This window comes from Amblyraja radiata, chromosome 17 (genome assembly GCF_010909765.2).
Source record: "Amblyraja radiata isolate CabotCenter1 chromosome 17, sAmbRad1.1.pri, whole genome shotgun sequence".
Lineage (NCBI taxonomy): Eukaryota > Metazoa > Chordata > Chondrichthyes > Rajiformes > Rajidae > Amblyraja > Amblyraja radiata.
In genome coordinates, this window is record NC_045972.1 from 30,674,868 (window position 1) to 30,697,227 (window position 22,360).

A 22,360-nucleotide genomic window follows, 5' to 3' on the forward strand; every position below is an offset into this window, starting at 1 on the left:
TCAGAGGGACAGGCAACATCTGGGTAGGGAATGGACAGGCAATGATTTAGGTTGGGAGCTTTCTTCATATAAATTGGTGTAGGGGGGCGGAAAGCCGGAAAAGAGAGGTAGGTTGGGAAAAGCCTGGTAAGTTATAGGTAGACATAATTGAGGGAGGTTTGATTGGCAGATCAATATAGATGCCAAAGGTTTGGGGTAAAAAGGAATCTGTTAAAGAGGAGAAGAGATGAGGAGTGAAATATAATGGTACAGGGAGGGATGTGGGTTGAAGGAAGTGGGGGGAAGGGAAAGACGGGGAATAAAAGGGAATTGAGGAAGAGAGATGAGTGTACAAAGGAGGTGAAAGGAGCAGGGTGACTGGGGGCAGGGGTTTGGGAGATGGTGCGAGAAATGGGATTGCACTGGGGAGGGGGGGGGGGGGGGGGGTTATGATGGAGATTGAAATTGGAGAATTAAATGTTTGTACCATTGGGTTGTAAATTACCCATGTGAAATATGAGGTGCTGTTCCTCCAGTTTGCATGTGACTTCCCTCAGGCAATGGAGGAGGCCTAGGATAGATACGTGAATGTCGGTATGGGAAATGCGAAGGAGTTAAAATGGTTTGCAATTTGGAGATGCAGCAGGACCTGGTGGACAGCGCAAGTGTTCAACTAAATGGTCCATGCTTGGTCTTGCAGATGTAAAGGATGCCACGTTGTCAGCAGTGAATGCAGTAGACAACGTTTGAGGTGCACACAAATCTCTGTCTCACCTGGAAGTGTTGCTCGGCTCCCTCAATAATAGTGAAAGAGGAGGTGTAGGGATAGGTGTTGCATCTCCTCCTGCCCCCGCACATGCTCTGATCTTCAATAAGAGCAGGCCTGAAGCAATTATTGGTCTCTGCTTCACTTCCTCCCCTGATCCCCTAAATCTTTCACTTTCCGTTTAGTATAAAATTCTGCTCTTTCAGTACTGAAAAACTCCCTGGAATAAAGAATTCCACTCAAAGCTCACAACTCTCCTGAGGAAAGACTGCAACTCGGTCAATGCAGCAGCCTGCCTGCATTGAAGTATCAATGAAGATTTCTTGATGATCCTGGAGATATCCCGAGAAAAATATCTCTCATGTTTGTATGTGCTGTAACTAGCAGGAATTAATTTAGTAAATAAAGTTGTTGTATTTCATCACAGCACTGTGAAAATACAAGGTCTTTCTATTCTGATTGCACACTTTATAATCATTCATATCACTGTTATTTAAAACTGTGACAGCAGTACATTAAGTGGTTGGAGAGACAATTATTTAAAATATGTTTGAACTCAAGCAGTGACTTTGTTGTGTAAATTCTTTTTCAGCCACCACAGATTTGTTTATTTATTGGTGTAACATGAGTGAAAGGCAGGGCAGGCACTTTATGCCTTTGAGAGAGACAGCCTTGAGCTACTGCAATCCATGTGCTGAACATACATGCTGTTGGCAAAAGAGTTCCAGGATTTTCCTGCAGTGATGAAAGAAATGTGATAAGACAGTATATATTGACAGGTCAGTCAGCAATAAAAACTAGAAATAGAAGCAGTTTCAGGTGTGAAACATAACATCAGAACTTTCGATGCAGGGTATAGAGCTGAAAGGTACCTCACCTTCTGAGTGTTTCCAGCACTTTTTGTTTTAATAGTAAATAGTAATGGGTCAGATCGGGGGGAGTTCCCACTGCCACGGGTACCATGTAATCCTGTGCTACCTGCTCCATGTTCGGATAAACCGTCTCCCCATCTGGTTTCCCAGCAGGACCAAAAACAAGACCTGTCAAAGGGCGGATGAGCTCCAAGCGAGCCAACTGCCATCTACACTTCAGTAGAAGTTGCGATCACTGTTGTACATAGCATTGTAAGGCACCGTGCCTGTTGATGTTTTCAACAGTGATGATGATGCAGTTGCAGCTTTTTTTATTTTCAGAGGTGGTAAATGGGATTATATATGTAGCTTGGAAAATGTGGAACCAGTGGCATTCCAGGCACCTATTGCTTTCTATGTTGTGAGAGGCATGAGTCTGGAGGGTGCTGTTGGAACAGCCTTATCAAATTGCTGCCATGTGCTTTGTAGATGATGCACAGGAGGCAGGAAAGGTCGAAGGAGGGAATTACTGCTTCAGGTGGTGAATAAACGCTGAATAGGCGGAATATATTGGCATGGATCGTATCAAGTTGTAAACCTGTCCGGTGCAGCTGCACCTATCCATGTAACTAGAGACCATTACGTTAAATACTAAACCTGTGCCTTGAAGATGGTCGGTGGCTTAAGGCAGTAAAGTCATGACTTGTACTTAATGTCTGATGAGGAAAATAAATGTCAGTAAAGTAAAGCCAGATAAGTGAGCCCTGTCTTTCTTACCACCGAGGCCTTGTCCAATCTCACTTGCATATTAATTTCCTATCTCTTTATTTCTCCAGAACTTGAAATCCGGCAGCGTAAAGGGTCCATTGCTGCTGGTGTGGTCCTTCTTACCGTTGAGGATCCAGAGGCCCATGTCGGTAGTGGAGGTGCAACCCTCAATGCATTGTTGGTAGCTGCTGAACACCTCAGTGCCAGGGCAGGATATACGGTGCGTTAATTAGCTATTAGCATATCTTTAATTTAACACTTAGTCCTGTGGTGATAAATGAAAGGCAAGATTTCAACAGTCAATCACTGGGTTTTACTTAAACTGCAAGCTATTTTCATTGGCTCTTTAAAAGATTATCTAGTTAGTCTCAAGTTCTTGCTCTTTCCCTATTGTCATAACAAATTCTCCTTTTACATGTAATTATTGTGTTACCTTTTTAAAAGTTATCGTTGAATTTGCTTCAATTTTTTTCCTATTAGGTTGTGCATTTCAGATTGTCGGTCCATAATAACAAACCATTCCTTCATTTTCCTAATAGCTCTTTTGCTACTTAGCTCAAATCTGTGTTTTAGCAGCCCTTGCCCCAATGGAAATGGCTTCTCCTAACTTGCTTTATCAGGATCCTTCATAATTCTAACATGCTTGCCTTCCTCGTGGTTAGCTTATACAGTAAGTGCTTTGGATATTGTGGTGTTATACCACATTAACCACATCACACATTGAACTAAAAACAGCATACTATTAAGCCCCTGTCCCACTTAGGAAACCTGAACGGAAACCTCTGGAGACTTTGCGCCCGGCCCAAGGTTTCCGTGCGGTTCCCGGAGGTTCCTGGAGGTTTTTGTCGGTTGCACGGAAACCTTGGGTGGGGCGCAAAGTCTCCAGAGGTATCCGTTCAGGTTTCCTAAGTGGGACAGGGGCATTAGTGTGTAGTAGGCCAGGCAGCATTTGCTGAGAGAGAAATGGTTAATTTTTCTAGACAGGCAACATCCTGTGGAAAGAGGTGCAGAGTTAAGCATTCAGGCCAATGGCACTTCCTCAGAACTGGCTTGTACGATGTCAACCTTATGAAATTCCATCTCTCTCTACAGAGTGCTGAGTGTTTCCAGCAACTATTATTTTAAAGGGCAGAAAGGCTCAAAGGGTCGAATGGCCTACTCCTGCACCTATTTTCTATGTTTCTATGTAAATGTCTGATTACCAACACCTGCACTTGTTTGATTTTGATTAATTTTTCAAGTCTGCGACTTTGTAGTAGAATTTTGAGAGGTTAAAGAAATAATTATATTAAAATGGAATAAAAAGGAAAACAAGTTCTATAATGGGGAAATGCAGGCAAGATTAAGTAACTAAAAGGATCACGGTGAATTTAAAAAAAGCCTGATAATGTACATGACAATAAACTCTCTTGAATCTTGAATGTACCGCGTAAAGAAACAAAAATTAATTGGGAGAAGGAGCAATGAGAATAGCAGGTTCATTATCTAAATTTAATCCAAGACATATGTGATAGGTAACTCTTGGCTCCGTTTCAGGTTCCTAACTTATACTTGTCCCTCAAACAAGAACAGTTAACTAACAGCAAACCAGAATCTGAGCCTGGGAACCAAATACTGTGAGAAGCCAAATAGTCTGAGACTGTCTTCCTAATGCCTCCCAACAAACATATTTTGCCCCTTTCAGCATCCTGAAGATATAAAATGCAATGTTGATTCTGGCAGACGTTAAGTACCTAATTGAGTGCTTTTCTTGAAACTTATGAATAACTTTATTGAAACATTGTACAAATTGAGGACAGGGACATAGGAATGGGAGTGACAAGTGACTCGAACCTCTGGGGCCACATTTGTGGACTGAACAGAATATTCCACATTGCAGAAATGAATCATGAACAACAAATGCGATAAATTGAATTGGAAGAAGTGCATATAAATCAGTGGAAAACGTGTTTGGGGTTTTGGATAGTGGGAAGCAAAAGTTAAAAGAGCAAGCACTACATCTCCTTCAGCCTCCCGGGAAAATATCATGGCAAGGAGAAGATGTTGCTGTGATGGAGTGTACTTGGCTCTCTTCCAATATACGGTATCTTCAGAATGTGGAAATGGGCAAAATATGTTTGTTGGAGGTATTAGGATGGCAGTCTCAGACAATTTGACCTTTAGTTCCCCGGCTTAGAACCTGGTTTGTTGTTAATCGACAGTTCTTGTGTGAGGAATAAATATTTGTCAGCAACTTGAAACAGAGGTCAAGAATGTTGACTCATGCCCGGGATTAGATTCAGTTTGACTCCTACCTTGTTATTGTAATCCACAATCTCAGTTGAATGATACAGATGGACATGTGGTAAGATCTCACGGTATTGATATTAGATATATTTTTGTGCCACCAATTAACTCTTCATCTGCACCCTGGTAGGGGTTCTTGCTAATTGGGTATTCCCTTTATAAATCAGGAATGTCCATTCAATTAAATGTCTATGATAATGTATAGAACTTGTTCAGAGAGATTCAAAAGGTGGTGAGGAATACTGTTAATAATTGGTTCTATTACATTGGGGAAAATGCACTGGCGTTGCTCACCTGGGTGTCAGAGCTTCATTAATTTCTCAGGAATGAATTGATTGATATGCACCCATGCAGATGTTGCCATTTCATATACATTCTCTCACAATAGCTGGTCTGTATTATTCACATATGACTTAACCGGTGTCTATCCCTCTGTTCTACTTGGCAAAGGCAGTAAGCAGTAGTGTCCATTAGCATCATTGAGTACCACTTGCACGTACTCACACGGACAAATGAATTAAATCAATGTTGAGCAATTTAATTATAATAGATTCCCATAGGTGATGGAGTTGCAAATTAATATTTTAGTGCCCGAGCTGCCAGTAAGGCCTTAAAATCTCTAATTGCTTCCTGCATGAAATGCACAAGTATCATCTTCGAAATGGAGTTTGGTGCTGCATGGGCATCTTCTCTGAAATGTGTTATCTTTCTCCTTGGTGAATTCCTCGGACCTGTATTTAAATAAATAAATAAATATATATATATATATATATATATATATATATCCTATTTTGAATCTTTCTTGATTACTTCTTGGATGATTCATCCATGTGCATGTATGTGAGATGAGCAGAGGAACATGGTTGGTACTGATGCCCCCTCATTCCATGAATGTAAGCAAGGAACATTGTTGATTCACACAGTAATGTAATGAATGAATGAATAACATGTAATGAATAACTACTTGAGTTCTATTTATGCTAGTGGATTGTCCATCAGAAAGAAGTTCGATACCTTCAATAGAATAGTAAATCTCTTTGAGTTGAGGGAATGGGTGATAGGGATTTTTTTTTTTGTACTGATTATTAAAATAATTTATCCAGTCATTTGGCCAAGTAGTTGCTAAATCAAATAGTCAAATCTCAACAAATACTTTTACAAGCTTGAAGAAGTTGGATTCATAAATACTTAAAGATATATTTGTACAAGAGTATTTGGTGTTGTGCTAAGATCCTAGCTTCTTCAATTTCTTATGCCTCCACAGAACTTCCCTTTCTGGATTTGGGGTTCATTGTTACTATTCATGCGTCGCCACCCAAACATAATATATCCATGACTTTATATTTTATCATCATTCTATTTTCAACAACAAAAAAATTAGCCTCTCCATCCTTGCAGTCCACTTCTCCATAGTTCATTTATCAAGAGTTTATTTAATTCAATCCTACTAAGTATAGGTCCTCCCCAGGTTTTCAAATGCCTAATTAATGGACAGCCTGCACATACAGAGGAGAGTTTGGAAGTCTGGATGGATGGGGATGTTGGCAGCATTCCCAAGCCAACATGAAATATAGATTGAGTCAATGGTGGGGGTTGAGAGGAGGGGCTGGTTTGTGTGAGTGATTGGGCGACATCCACAATTACCTGCATTATTTGCAGTCGTGCGAAGAGTAGTTGCTATACCAAACTATGACGCACCCAAATAGCATACTTTCTATGGTGCATTTGTAGAAATTGGTTGCATCTTTGGGGACTTGCTCAATTTTCTTAACCTTGATGGGCAGTGAATTCCACATGCAGAGTACTCTCTGCCTTTACTACTTTGTTTCATCCAAGTGTTATAAAAGATGGAGGAGAACATTCATCAGTTGAGTGATGTGGGAGGAATAGATGGTGATCAAATGGAGATTTTATGGCAATGGGATCTCCATGGAAGGGATTAAGGGGTGGAAATGGGAAGATATGACTGGCGGTGGGATCATGTTGGAGGTGACAACAATGTCCAAGAATGAGGTGTTGGATGCAGAGGATGATGAGGTGAAAGGAGAGGACCAGGGAAACTCTATCCTTGTTCCATCTTGGGTGATGGGGAGCAAGAGCAGAAATACAAGACAGAAGACATGAGTGAGGGAAGAAAGATGACATCTTGGATGCCCTAGAATTGAAAGCCTTATCCTGTGAGAAGGTGGCAGAGAAGGAGGCATTGAGAGTAGGTGATAGTGTCTTTGCAGGGTAGGAGGCAAGGGTAATCCAGATAACTGTGGGAGTCGGTCTTCTCTGTCTACCCCACTCACCTCCATTTCTCTCCCCCCCCCCCCCCCCCCCCCCCCCCCCTCCCCTTACATTCCTTCCTCTGACTTCACAATTCACAACTCTTCAATCCTAATGTCTTGCTCCTTTTTTTCATCTCTGGTCTCTGACCAACCATCTGCCTATCAACCACACCACCCCCCCCCCTGCCAACAATCAATCTGAAGAAGAGACCCGACTTGAAAGATTACCCGTCCATGTTCTCCAGGGAGGTGCTGCCAGACCCACTGAGACACTCCAGCACTTGTGGGTTTTTTTGGGTATTATTCTTTTACTGTTTGAACAGCTATGAAGGTTTAACAGAGTGGCTTGCAGGACCACTTAAGTGGGCATTTTAACATGAACTAAATGTCTTTGTACCATTGGCTATGCTTCAAAAATAATTTAGTTGATGTCCTTCACGGACATGTTGAAAATATTATCGAGATGCTGAATAATCTTGATCAAATGAGGAGGAGGAGCCATCTTGGTGAACGGCTGCTAGCCAGCAGCTGTCCGTTTTAATTCGTTTTTTTTAATAGTTTTTAGTGAGTCCTGTTTTTCGTTTGTTGGGGATATGGACTTTTTAATGTGGGGGGGTAGGTCTCAACTTTATTTCTAGGTCCCTACCTGGTCGGTGAGGCAGCTTCTTCTCCGGGCTGCCCGTCGATCCGTCCTCGTGGCCTACCTGCGGGCTTGGAGCGCCGTTTCCTGGCGGGAACCGCCCAGCACCTCGGCCTCGGCGGCGGCACAGCATCGGAGCGCTGGAGCGGAGCGGAGTGGAGCGGGCGATCCCTTGCCTGGGGCGACGCGCTGGAGCTCTGGCGAGCTGGACCGCCGAGAGCAACAACTCCGGGCTGCGGGTTTGCGGAGCGTAGAGGCGGCGCCGACTTCAACAACGGGAGCCTGGGAGCTCCAAACCGGCGCGGCCTTGTCGGCTTCGGCAGCCGCGGGCTCCAACCAGGAAGCGGCCGTTCCAGGTGGCCCAGCCGCCTAGAGGACTCTCCCGACGCCGGGGCAAGACCACCCGGTGAGAACGGCCAGGGACATCGGGCCTCCGTAGAGGCAATTGCGGTGGCCTCAATAGGCCTGACTTTGGGGTGAACATGGGGTGGGGACTGGACATTGTGCCTTCCCCCACAGTGTTATCCACTGTGGGGGGATGATTTTTTTTTTTTGTCTATTTGTAGTCTTGTAGGTCTGTGTCCAAGATGGCTGCCATGAAGAGAGAGTGGACGCTGGCACGATTTGGTTGCCGCTGCTCCCTCTTCACACTGTGTTTTTGATTTTCTGTTTTTGGATTGAATCCTGTTTTTAATTTGTGTCTCTGTGATGTCCTTATTGTTATATTCCGATTATATGTTTACTATGTAAGGTGTCCTTGAGATTTTGTATGAAAGGCGCCCATTAAATATAAAATTTATTATTATTATTAAATGTCCTGAAATGGATGTCAAGTTCAATGTAGCCTTCAAAAGAAAAACATGCAATGGACATTAAAGTCCTGGATTTGAGCAAGAGCGATTTCCATGCAGTGAAATGGAGACTGAGGTGTTGAAAGAGAATATAATATGATGCAGAAGCAAATCGTGCCCCAAAGGAATAAAAATTCACCTTGCCAAAGAAAATCCATAATGACTAAAACAAAGGAACAACATAAAACTAAAAATCTTTCAGAAAGGCTTGCAGAGAACCTGTGTAAGATGCAAAGAAGAACAAAACCTGAGAGCCAAGAATAAGAAAATGTTCCAGGATACTCAGGGCACAAATAGACAGCATTACAAATAATGTAAGTAAAGCATTAAATTGCAACAAGATGTTCATAGATAGCTAGATGTATATCGGGAATGGCAGTGTCATCAGTTGGAGGATATTCATCACTTCCATGTTGATAACTGGTTGTGAAATGTGTCACAGCAATATCAAGACGCATCTTTCATAAACCGTGGCATGTGAAATAAAGTATCCTTTGTGAGAAGGAACTTAAAAAAAAGTCCATCTCAAATTCTGTCCCAGAAACCTGAACAATTTCAATGAAATACAGCTTTTATTATTTCACCAAATACATTGCAACAACAGCACAAGGTTACTGCCACATTGATAATCCTGTTGCAGCAGTCTTGTTAAAATTGCGTTCCATTTGTGATTTTCTCTGTATCCTTTTGCTTAATGTTGGGGCATAGTTGCTTGAATTAGTCACATTTATAAATTCAGTTATATAGCATGGAAGCAGACCCCTTTAGCTTACTTGTCCATGTCGGCCAAGATGTCAATCAGCTAATCCCATTTGTCTGTGTTTGGGCCATTTTCTTGAAATCTTTCCCCTCCATACACTTGTTCAAATTGTGTTTTGATCAATGAAATTGCACCCGCCTCTACCACTTCCTCTGGCAGATCATTCCATATACCAGTGTTAAAACTTGCCTCTAATCACCTCTGGATTTAGACACCTACTCCTTAAAAAGTCAGTGACAGCCTACCCTATCTCAGCCCCTTGTAATTATATAAACCTTCGGCCTTCTTTGCTCCAGGAAAAATAGTCCTAGCCCATCAAATCTCTCATTATAACTCGCCATCCAGTCCAGGCAACGTCCTTGTGATTAGGTTTTGGTCCCTCGCTTCCTGTAGGGTGGTGACCAGAACAATATTCCAAGTGCAATCTAACCTTGGACAACCTTCCTCACTGTCCACTCTGCGATCAATTGTGGGCTTATTTGCAAACTTGCTAATCATTCCACCGACAATTACATCCAAATCATTGATGCGGATGATCATCGACTGCGGACATAATGCTGATCCCTGCAGCACACCACTGGCCCCAAAGTGCACCACCACTATCTACTTGCCTAGCCTTCTCTCCCAAGAGGAGGTCAAGTGGGGTTGTGTCTCTTGTAGGACCATCCACATGCAGTTTCTAAAATCTTTCCTGGTTACACACTCAAAGAATTCTGCAATATCTAATCCCTTTTCAAAATGGTAATCACGGACAATAGTATGGATATTAACATCAACTGTTGTTCCAGCCCAATAATTCCAACTCCTTTTTGCATTTGGTGAAAACATGTGGGCAGTCAATTTCACCAGGCTTTTTGGTTAAGGAAAAGTTACCATTTTTTTTCTTAACCAAAAACTGCGACAAAGTCTGATATTTTCACCTGATCACTGTGCAGTAATCTGCTATAATCAGCTTGGCACACAGTAGTATCTCAAATATGAAAGGCAGGCGAGGCAGCATTAGGATTATCATAGGTACACAAAAATGCTGGAGAAACTCAGCGGGTGCAGCAGCATCTATGGAGCGAAGGAAATAGGCGACGTTTCGGGCCGAAACCCTTCTTCAGACTGATGGGGGGTGGGGGGGAGAAGGAAGGAAAAAGGGAGGAGGAGGAGCCCGAGGGCGGGGGGATGGGAGGAGACAGCTCGAGGGTTAAGGAAGGGGAGGAGACAGCAAGGGCTAGCAAAACTGGGAGAATTCAACGTTCATGCCATCCGGACGCAAGCAACCCAGGCGGAATATGAGGTGCTATTCCTCCAATTTCCGGTGTTGCTCACTCTGGCAATGGAGGAGACCCAGGACAGAGAGGTCGGATTGGGAATAGGAGGGGGAGTTGAAGTGCTGAGCCACCGGGAGTTCAGGTAGGTTATTGCGGACTGAGCGGAGGTGTTCGGCGAAACGATCGCCCAACCTCCGCTTAGTCTCCCCGATGTAAATCAGCTGACATCTAGAGCAGCGGATGCAGTAGATGAGGTTGGAGGATATACAGGTGAACCTTTGTCGCACCTGGAACGACTGCTTGGGTCCTTGAATGGAGTCGAGGGGGGAGGTGAAGGGACAGGTGTTGCATTTCTTGCGGTTGCAACGGAAAGTGCCCGGGGAGGGGGTGGTACGGGAGGGAAGGGAAGAATTGACAAGGGAGTTGCGGAGGGAGTGGTCTTTGCGGAAGGCAGACATAGGGGGAGATGGGAAGATGTGGCGAGTGGTGGGGTCACGTTGGAGGTGGCGGAAATGGCGGAGGATTGTGTGTTGTATTTGCCGGCTGGTGGGGTGAAAGGTGAGGACTAGGGGGACTCTGCCCTTGTTGCGAGTGCGGGGATAGGGAGAGAGAGCAGTGTTGCGGGGTATGGATGAGACCCTGGTGCGAGCCTCATCTATGGTGGCGGAGGGGAATCCCCGTTCCCTGAAGAACGAGGACATTTCCGATGCCCTGGTGTGGAACGTCTCATCCTGGGAACAGATGCGGCGTAGTCGGAGGAATTGGGAGTACGGGATAGAGTCTTTACAGGGGGCAGGGTGGGAAGACGTGTAGTCCAGATAGCCATGTGAGTCAGTTGGTTTGTAGTGTATGTCGGATTATCCTAATATCGGATATTAGGATTATCATGTTCAGTTTTGGTCACCCTTCTATGGGAGGATGGTATTAAGTGGAAAATGTGCAGAGATTGACAAGGATATTTCCAGGACTTGAGTGCCAGAACTATAAGGAGAGGCTGCGCAGGCTGGGACTTTGTTCCTTGGAACACAGGAGGCTGAGGGGTGATCTTATAAAAGTGAATACAATTATGAGAATAGATAGGGTGAATGCACAGTCTTTTACTCAGAGAAGGGGAATCAATAACCAGAGGACATAGATATAAGGTGCAAGGGGAAAGATTGAATAGGAACCCGAGGGGCAACTTTTTCACAGAGCTTGGTGGGTATATGGAATGAGCTGCCAAAGGCAGTGCTTGAGGCAGGTACTATAATAACAATTAGGACATTTGGACAGAAACATAGATAAGAAATGTTTAGAGGGGTATGGGCAAACACGGGTAGGAGGGACTAGTCATCCTGTCATAAGGCATCCTGACAGCATGGGCAAATTGGGCCGAAGGACACGTTTCCATTCTGTATGACTACAAGGAAGAAAAATTTAGTTGTGACAACTGATCCATCCCTTTTTAGTTGCTAGACTGGCTAACATCTTAAGATATAAAAAGTGCCACAGGAACTACAGGCAGCATCTGCAGAGGGAATAGACAGATGAAGTTTTGGGTTGTGATCCTTCTACAGACGAAGAAAGGTCCCGATGCAAAATGTCATCTGTTCAATTCCTCCACCGATGCTGCCTGACCAGTAGTTCCTCCAGCAGTTTGTTTTCTGGTCAAGATTGTAGCATACTGATCTAAGGTGAGTGATGTACAACAAATAATTAAATCTAGATTTAAAAAAAAATTCTTGCCTGTATGCATCTTTCCATGTTTACTCATTTCCACTTCTTACTCTTGTCACTATTTCCCATTTTACATTTGCCGCTTTTCATATTATCTGTAACATCCTCCACCTGCTTGATTGCATTTTCACTCAAACCACGCAAACAAGAACGGAAATTGCTCTCAAAACATGGGGGGGACACAATTTCTTGGAGGCCATGCGCCCATGCGCACGCACGCGAGGCTTCGGCTGTGAGCCCTGTGGACGGTAACATGGTTGTGATGGAACTTGAAATAGTTTCAGCATTTGCTTTGCGTGCAGGGGCGGAAAAGCTGACCTGGTTGGAGACCGACTCAACTCCAGCAACAGCAGCTTCGTCCGCCCCGAATCGTGGGGCTTCAATCGGCCCGTTCGTGGGGGCTTCAACATCGGGAGCCTCAATCGCCTCGACGCAGCAATTTGATCGCGGAGCAGTGGAAGATCCTGCGGCTGGCCGATGAAAAGCCCCGCGAATGGGCCAATTCAAACCCCGCTCTATGATCTTTGCTCCACAGATGACTCCCTCCTCCAATCACCGTGCTCTATCCTCAGTCCCCCTACTTCCGCCTCTGACCGACACCTCCTTTCCCCAATCATCGCGCTGAATCATCATGGGTCCCCGTCCCGTCCCCTCCCCCCCCCCCGCCTGCTGACCGACGTCTCTCTCGTCCAATTGGCGCCCTCAATCATCAGTCCCACCCTTACTGTCTCGCGGAAAGCGGAGATTTTTAATAGCTTTATTTTACCGAGTTTTAAAATACGGATTACAAAACATGGGGGGGGGGGGGAATCGTCCTCCGCCTCTCAAAACATGGGGGGGGGGGCGTGTTCCCCCCCCCCCCATCCCCCTGTCCCCCCCCCCCCGGGATTTCCGCCCCTGCACGCAAAGCAAATGCTGAAACTATTTCAAGTTCCATTACTTCTCTTCTTCACCCACGTCATGTCACATTTTTTATCATGTTTCTGATGTCTAAAATCAATACCATAAAACATTAAAGTATATGTAGTAAGTTTATTCACGCCATATTATTGTGTAGCAGTGGAATAAGTGGGAGAAACGATGCTGCTAGTTCAAAAAGAAGAAGCCATTTTTCTTGCCTTTTTATTTATTTTTTCCAGACTCTAAATCTAAAGAAGCAAGTATAATTATTGGCATCTATGATTCAGAGAGTAAGAAAGGTAAAGACAATACACAGGGAGTGTAATTTGATGGCTGTTAATATTAGAATAAATCCAAAAGCATTATTACTCGCCATAACCTGAACCCCTCAGTTTTTAATTTTATTGATCTGTAAGGTAGTGCTAACCATTATCAAGATTATGTAGTTATAGGTTACTATAGAAATGTGTAGATATAGGCATTTGAAGGTGCAAAACTGATGCAAAAAGAGTAACTAAAGTGAAACTGCATAATTCTGTTCAGGAAATTACACAGATATACTTCTTTCTTAATAGATTAGATCATCTTCAAGATATAGGTGATGAGGATTTGGCCAAATCTAGACTTTAAGCAAGTTAGAGAGCAGAAGTACCGTAATGGGCCTATACCATTCACTATATTAAAGTTAGACACTGGGTCCTTATGTTTACAGAATATTTTCGTTTTGATCTATATTTACATCAGAATGTAATTAAGTTTCTCTTTTGTTTAACTTTTTGTGCACCTTAACTGAAAATATTTTGAAACCCTGTTCCAGTGATCCATTTGTGAACCGTACTTTGACAGTTCTTGGCTCTTTGTTATGGTGGAGCTTTGATAGAATGAAGATAATTGACTCCAACCTTTGAAGAGAGAGTCATTACAGTAATCCGTACAATTTAATCCACCTCTAGTGATTGAAACTGATTTCACTGAACATTTGCAAATCTTCTGGCTGCTTGTTATCTGGTGTCGTTTGAAGGAGATTTTTCCATTAAATTGGATGAAACAAAATCTCTATGATCTATTTAATTGGAACTACCATACAGGGCCTGTCCCATTTAAATGATTTTTTCGGCGACCACAGGCGATAAGGCTGTCGCCACATGGTTGCGGGGTGACGCCTGTATGGTCGTGAGTTGTCTCCTCAAGTCGCCTAAAAAGTCGTAACTTTTTTCTTGTTGTTGCTGGATTTTGTAATGTTCAAAACCTTTCGGTGACTTGGCTTGACGTAGCTTGTCTTCTCCTGTCGTAGGTGCTATCATAGGTTGTCACCAGGTGATGACTTCGGTGAATTCCATCGGCGACTACCAACATCAACCTACGTCAACCGGCCACCGGTACCAGCAACGGAATTGTCTTCAGACGCGGCATAGATGGAGGAATTAGGAGTAGGGGACAGAGTCTTTGCAGAAAGCAAGGTGGGAAGAAGTGTAGTCGAGATAGTTGTGGGAGTCAGTGGGTTTGTAATAGACGTCAGTCGATAGTCTATTTCTTGTGATGGAGACAGTGAGATCAAGAAAGGGGAAGGAAGTGTCGGAGATGATCCAAATAAATTTGAGTGCAGGATGAAAATTGGTGGTGAAGATGATTGTCCATGAGTTTTGCATGGGTGCAGGAGGTAGCACCGATGCAGTCATCAATGTAACAAAGATAGAGTTCGGGGATAGGGCCAGTGTACGCCTGGCAAAGGGTTTGTTCAACATACCTACAAAGAGGCGGCATAGTTGGGGCCCATGTGGGTGCCCATTGCTACGCCTTGGAGGAAGCGGGAGGAGTCAAAGGGGAAGTTGTTGAGGGTGAGGACCAGAGTAGGCGGAGTAGAGAGTTAGTAGAGGGAAATTGGATGGTTCTGCAGTCGAGGAAGAAACGGAGGGCTTTAAGGCCTTCCTGATGGAGGATGAAGGTGTAGACTGACTGAACGTCCATAGTAAAGATAAGGGAGTGGGGCTCGGGAAGCGGAAGTTATTAAAGAGACGAAGGGCATGCAAGGACTTAGGTCGGGAGAGATTGGACCAGGGGGGATAGGATGGAGTCGAGGTACGTGGAAATCATTTCCGTGGGACAGGAGCAGGCAGAAACAATGGGTCTGCCAGGGCAGTTGTATTTGTGGATTTTGGGGAGAAGGTAAAAACGGGCTGTGCGGGGCTGGGAAACGATAAGGTTGGAGGCTGTGAAGGCAAACAGCCACGTGATTAAATCAGTAATGGTGTTTGTGATTAAGGCCTGGTGCTCATCTGTGGGATCATAGTCCAAGGATAAGTAGGAATAAGTGTCTAAGAGTTGTCGCCTGGCCGCAGCCAGCGGTCAGCGCGCCAGACTACCACAGCACCTCCCATGTCGGCGGGTTCGATTATAATGTCAATGTTGCTGCAGAGTGAGCGGAGGGCTGTACGTTCAGAGGGGGAGAGGTTGGAGTAGGTAAAGGGAGTTAAAAAGTTGAGATGGTTGATGTCACGCCGGCAGTTAGAAATAAAGAGGTATAAAGGGTAGAAGGCCATCCTGGGGAGTCCAAGATTGGGGGACCGGTGGAGACAGGAGAAGGGGTCATCACTGGGTGCTGAGGACTCCTTCTCATGGGGGAAAAAGGCACGGGGGCGGAGGAAGGAAAGCTCAACGTCGTGGCGGACCCGGAACTCGTTGAGTTTGGGGCGGAGGGGAACGAAGGCGAGGCCTCTGCTGAGGACAGACCGTTCAGTATCAGAAAGGGGGAAGGTCATGGGGGATGGTGAAGACACGACAAGAGTGGTGGTTGGGGTCAGAGGAGGGCCTGGGAGTAGGCAAAGGCCGAGGCAAGACCTGGTTGGGGGGGGGGGGGAGATGGTGGGTGTTCCGAGAGGAGGGGGAGCGTGAGAACTATTGTATTCGTGGGGGGGTGTGGTCGAGGTAACCTGGTTAAAAGGGGAAGGGGAAGACCCATCACAACTGAGGTTCCCTATAGGAGTGGGGGAGCAGTAGGACCCAACAGAGTTAGACCACGTGCTGTTGGAGACTGCATCGTGGAGGTTGTAGGTCTGGTGCTGAGCCTGGAACTCAGGTGAGGCAATGGCTCCAGCCCACTGGTGGGTGGTGACAAGGTGAGGGTCGGCGGAATCGCTGGTAGAGGCCTGTGGGGGGGTGGAGTAGAGATACGGGTCGGCTGCAGTGAAATTAGTGGCCCCGGGGAGACTGAACTCCCCAGGACAGCGGCAGCCCCAGGGAGGTGGTGAGAGTCGGCAGTCAGGTTAGTTTCGGTGTTCCGGTCCTGGATTCGGCCAGGAAGACGGTGAAGGTCGGAGAGGCAGTGGATTTTTGATGCAATGGGAGGGCTCAAATGGAGCAGACTCTTGCTGGACTAACTATTCTGGAGTAGCTGCCCAAGTTCAAGACTATTGATCCAGAACCAAGAATCCAATCATTTCAGCCGGTATTTTATTTAAATAATTCAATAAATATGGACTAAAAGCTCGTCTCAATTAAGGTAAAATAAGTAAAGGTCTGCATGATGGTGCAGCGGTAGTGTTGCTGCCTCACAGTGCAAGAGACCCGGGTTAATCCCATCTATGGGTGCTGTCTGTGTGGAGTTTGTACGTTCACCCTATGGCCACACAAGTTCCTTCGAGTGTTCTGGTTTACTCCCACATTCCAAAGATGTGCAGGTGGGATAACATAGAACTAAGGAAGGGCAAGGGAAGAAGGAGGGGAGGGTGGGTTCCTGCATCATAATTACCTAAAATTGGAGCATTCAATGTTCATACCATTGGGCTGTAAGCTACCCAAGAACATTTCACCAAACAGTTGCTCTCGGTCAGCCAAGGCCTACTAGATCACCCGGCTGCCAACCATTTTAACTTGCCTTCCCAATCCCATACTGACTTTTCTGTCCGGGGCCTCCTCCATAACCAAAGTGAGGCGACTCACAAACTGGAGTAACAGCACCTAATTCTGTTTGGGTAGCTTACAACCCAACAATCTGAGCGTTGAAGTCTAACTAACTTTATTCTAACCAATTTGAACTAACTACACAACAACACCTCTCTTCTTCCTCCATCCAATATTTACCCCCCCCTCTTCCCTGTGCTTTACTTGGATGCTTCTATTTCTCCTCTCACCTTCTGCTTCCACCTACAATCTTCAATCCTTTTGTCTCGCATTCTATATTTTCATGTCTGGTGTTTGTGCAACCATCTGCCTATCAACCCCTCCCATCCCCACCTCACCCTCCACCACCCCCACCCACCCGTGTCCCCCTATTACTTGCCAGGCTTTTTCCTGCCCCTCCTCTTCCACCTTTTCCCCCACCCCCTCCCCCCCAAAATCAGTCTGAAGAAGGGTCCAACCCAAAACGTCACCTACCCATGTTCTCCAAAGATGCTGCCTGACCTGCTGTTACTTCAGCACCTTGTATCTTTTTTAACATGAAAGGCATGTTAAGCCAAATGAAATTTCTTGTCATATGCACAAATATGGTGAGGTAGAGGTACAATGAAAATGTTGCTTGCTGCAGCATAACAGATATGTAGACTTGTATAACACGCAAAACATAAATTATACAGGACAGTGAAAACAAGACTATGCAAAGCAAGATATTAGTGCAAATTACAACGAGAAACCATGGCCAGGGTTGTGCAAGAGGTGGTCTGCAAAGTTCCTTTGCTGGGGTAGGATCAGGGTTGTGCAATCTGGTTCAAGAATCTTATGGTTACCCAGTTGAGTAGCTGTTCCTGAACCTGGTGGGGTGGGACTTCAGGCTTCTGTATCTCCTGCCCGACAGTGGCAACAAGAAGAAGACATGGCCCAGATAGATCCTAGATAGGATAGATGCTGTTGCCTGAAATATTGTTCCAGAGACTGGGAGAGGATGTGTAAATAAACACAGTGGGATGGGATGGGGAAAGATTGTGGGCTGCGGAAGGTAATAAATAGAGATTCTTTGGGGCTCCAGTTGGACATATGATTGAGAGTGCTATTTTGAACCATATTCTTTAGGCTGAAAGTTTTCTTTTATGAACATTTGTCTTGAAGTATTTGATCTATGGTGCTTTCAACATGGGTTAGCAAACAACACTACCCTTCAAGACTAGGTTAATGGTGAGGTACTTAGATCAAAAGAGTGTTTTGGTGTTGAATTTCTTCATGAATACTGTGTTGTATTTTTATTAGTGTGCTGCAAGGACATCAGAATTTCCCCCGAATAAGGGGATTAATAAAGTCTATCAATCAATCAAAACATTAAATACATCCGTTTGGGAAGAAAATTGGAAAATTGACAGGGGGAGAAAACTGTTGCTGTATCAGCAGTACTGTGTTAAGACAACTGATTATTCTGGGTCTCCCACTGAGCTAACCCGTTTAAACATAAATCAGCAGCAGGCATGACTGACGGTCTTGAGCTTTTTCAATCAGTGCTTGGACATAGAGTATTAATGAATGCAGCTTTAATATTGCTGCTTGCACTTTCAGAATGATTGACTGATATTGGACAAGTAAAAGATTTCAGCTAGAATTGTGTTGTGATTTAATCTGCAGCCAAATGAGCTATTGAGCAAATTAGGACCTATATTTTCTGTCAAATGTTGACACCCTTCTGATAATAGCCATCAGTTGGGAGATCAGTCTCACTGAAGCAAAAGGACAGTGAGGAAATCTGGGGGAAAACATTCTGCAATTAGAAATATACCAGTTCAGCACAAGAACAAGCCCATCGGCCTACAATGTAGTACCAAACATGATGCCAAGACCATCTCTACTGCAAGAAAGAATTTCATTGTTCCATTTCGGTACATCTGACAATAAAATACTTGACTCTTAACCAAAGTCCTATACAGCAGCATCATGACTTCTAATGGCTTCTCATTTTGCAGTCAGCCTGCACTAAAAATACTAGGGGTTTTAAGTAATTGAATTGAAAGTTTAGCTTGCAACTCAGGCTAGTTTTTCCCCATTTGACCCATATCCTTCTAAACCTTTCCTATCCAAATACCTGTCCAAATGTATTATAAATACTACTATTATACCTGTATCAACCACCTCCTCTGGCAGTTCATTCCATATACCCACCACCTTCTGTGTGAAAACGTTACCCCTCAGGTTTCTATTACATCATTCCACCTCAACTTAAATCTATGTAATCTGGTACTTGATTCCCTTTCTCTAGATAAAAGACTGTGTATTAACCCTACCATTCCCCTCATGACCTCATACACCTCGATAAGGCCACCCTTCAGTTTCCTCCATGCTAAGGAATAAAGTCTCAGATGCCTAACCACTCCCTATATTTCAGGCCCTCGAGTCTAGCAACATCCTTGCAAATCTTCTCTGCACTCTTTCCAGCTTAACGACATCCTTTGTACAGCTGGGTGACCAAAACTGAACACGATGCAATAAATGCGGCCTCACTAACATCTTGTGCAACTGTAACATAACATCCCAACCTCTATGCTCAATACCTTGATTGTACAAAAAGTCTTCTTGACCATTCGATGTACCTGTGTTGCCACTTTCAGGGAACTATGTACTTTCACTCCTAGATCTCTCTGCACAACTGTGAAGGTCCTGCCTTGGTTTTATTTCCCAAAATGCAACACCTCGCATTTTAATGCATTAACCCCAAAGATTTACCCAAAATAGGGGAGTAGGGGAGTCAAGAACCAGAGGACTAACATTAAGGGGGAAAGATTTAATAAGAACCTGAGGGGCAATCCTTTTATACAAAGACTGGTAGGTACATGGAATGAACTGACGGAGAATATAGATGAGATAGCTACTATCACAACATTTAAGAAACATTTGGACAGGTACAGTGCCCTCCATAATGTTTGGGACAAAGACCCGTCATTTATATATTTGCCTCTGTACTCCACAATTTGAGATTTGTAATAGAAAAAAATCACATGTGGTTAAAGTGCACATTGTCAGATTTTAATAAAGGCCATTTTTATACATTTTGGTTTCACCATGTAGAAATGACAGCAGTGTTTATACATAGTCCCCCCCATTTCAGGGCGCCATAATGTTTGGGACACATGGCTTCGCAGGTGTTTGCAATTGCTTGGCTGTGTTTAATTGCCTCCTTATTGCAGATATGAGAGAGCTCAGCACGTAGTCTTTCCTCCAGTATTTCCATTACCTTTGGAAACTTTTACTGCTGTTTATCAACACGAGGACCAAAGTTGTGCCAATGCTTTTGATCAGGACTGCTTTATAGCAGCAGGTCCAGGGGCTCTTAAACTTTAAAAAGTATTTTCCTATAGTATTCAAGCAGTAGCAAGTTGGAACTCATTCTGTCTGCCCACAGAAGGTTTATCTTTGCAAAACATGTTATGTCCTTGTATATGGATCATACCTTTAATTGTAATTTTGTTAATTTGTGGTGATTGATAATTTTGTTTCTATGTCTTATTTACATTCATGGTGTGGTGAACTAACCCAGAAGATAGAAGGAAATCAAGACACGGATCACACAAGTTAGTTTAAATTGTGAGGGTTGAGAATGTAACATAAAATCTAAGCACGTTATTCACATCTAGCTACCAAGATAGATAGATAGATAGATATAATTTATTGCCACACAACCAGGGTTGGTGGAAATTTGGGTTGTCAGCAGCAGTACAATAATAAAGAACACACAATATAACTGTAACACAAACATCCACCACAGCATTCATCACTGTGGTGGAAGGCACAAAATTTGGCCAGTCCTCCTCCATTTCCCCCCCGTGTACAGGACCAGAGTCCAGTCAGTCCAGGATCGGCTCTTCCTCACCGGAGACCGCGGCTTTAGATTGTTGTAGGCCGCAGGCCAGCGGTCGAGATTTAAAGTCCCCGCCGCAGCCAGAAGCACCGTAGACTGCAGGGCCGGCGGTCGAAGCTCTCCTCCAGGGGTGATGGTAAGTCCATGCCGCACCCGCGGTAGAAGTTGGCCGCGGGCCGGCAGTGATGGCTTCTTCTTCCCCCGGGTCCCCCACGAGGGATGCCGGGCTGTAGACGCCGCACCAGCTGGAGCTCCAGCTTCAGGCTGCGACTTCAGACTGCCGGCTACCCCAGGCCAGCGAAACGGAGCGCTCCCCTCCAGCGAGCCCCAGCGAGGGTCGCCCGCTCCACGACGAGAGTCTACGCTGCGCCCGCCGCTGAAGCCCCGGGCACGTCAAGATGTAGTATGAGCTGCCTGCTTCTTGAACAAGGAGATATAGGACAAAATGAAAAGCAGGATCCAATACTAGGCAGGCGAGGGCACTTAAATCAAAGCCAATTATTCAGTAGATAGACTCAAATGCTGGAGTTTCGGGTCAAGACCCTTCTTCTGTCTGAAGAAGTGTCTCGACCTGAAACGTCACCCATTCCTTCACCACAGAGATGCTGCCTATCCAGCTGAGTTACTCCAGCATTTTGTGTCTATCTTCGGTTTAAACCAGCATCTGCAGTTCTTTCCTGCACAATTTATTCTGTGCTCGTCACTCAGTGTGGACACTATTGGAATAATTTGTCTACATAATAATTTAGGACATGCAGCAAATTGCCTGGTGTAGACAGTTGCTTACGAGTGGCACAAGTGACGGCTCTGTTCTTCGAGATGGTTAGAGGATAAAAGACATCTGTGCTTCGCTGATTGATCCAAGGTGCAAATTTTCCAACAAGGCCAGAATAAAATTTGTGAGACATCTCCCTGTTACAGCTGCCTGAGTTTGAATCTGTGTTGGATGCAATTGCAACTGATCAATCAATTGGTTCAAGCTAACCACACTGATGGTGTAATCTGTGGCTCATTAATAGCACCCTGCAGATGTAAGAAATCACATTGTTGAAGAAAAGCAAGGGACATTTTCCCCAGCATCTTGGCTGCCATTTATCCCTCAATCACCGTCACTGAAATAAAATGATAGTCATTCCTCCTTGATGACCGTTGGATGTAGCTGCATACAAATTGGTTTGTCAGGTTTCATGCAAAAGAAATCCAATTGAAAAGTCCGGACTTGCCTGTAAGGCACTTTAATACCCGCGGAGGCCATGCAAATCACTATATCAGTGCAAGTTAATTATTTATTTATATAAATAGACTAGACTAACTGGAACCTGTTGGGTCCCATGTTCACACGGGAGGGCTGGACCCCCAACGTAATATTCCACCACTCCGCCAATTCCAATATTGGTGGCCGGGGGGGGGGGGGGGGCTGCATTCGGGAGTGCTAGTATGGGTGTTGTGGGCTGAAGGGACTGGTTTCTAGAGGGCTAGTATGGACATTGTGGGCCAAATGGATTCTTGGGGTGGCAGCTCAGTCACTCAAGCCTGATGT

The 22,360-nt window shown here is 44.7% G+C and overlaps 1 protein-coding gene across 1 annotated transcript in view; it reads left to right on the top strand.

Annotated features, from left to right (window-relative positions):
* The window catches only part of fcsk (fucose kinase), a 147,644-nt gene that overhangs the window by 34,028 nt on the left and 91,256 nt on the right, over positions 1 to 22,360 (top strand). Inside the window, exon 4 of the mRNA XM_033036003.1 lies at positions 2,433 to 2,584. Within this exon, the coding sequence (XP_032891894.1) occupies positions 2,433 to 2,584 (152 nt within the window). The remainder of the gene's footprint in view (positions 1 to 2,432; positions 2,585 to 22,360) is intronic.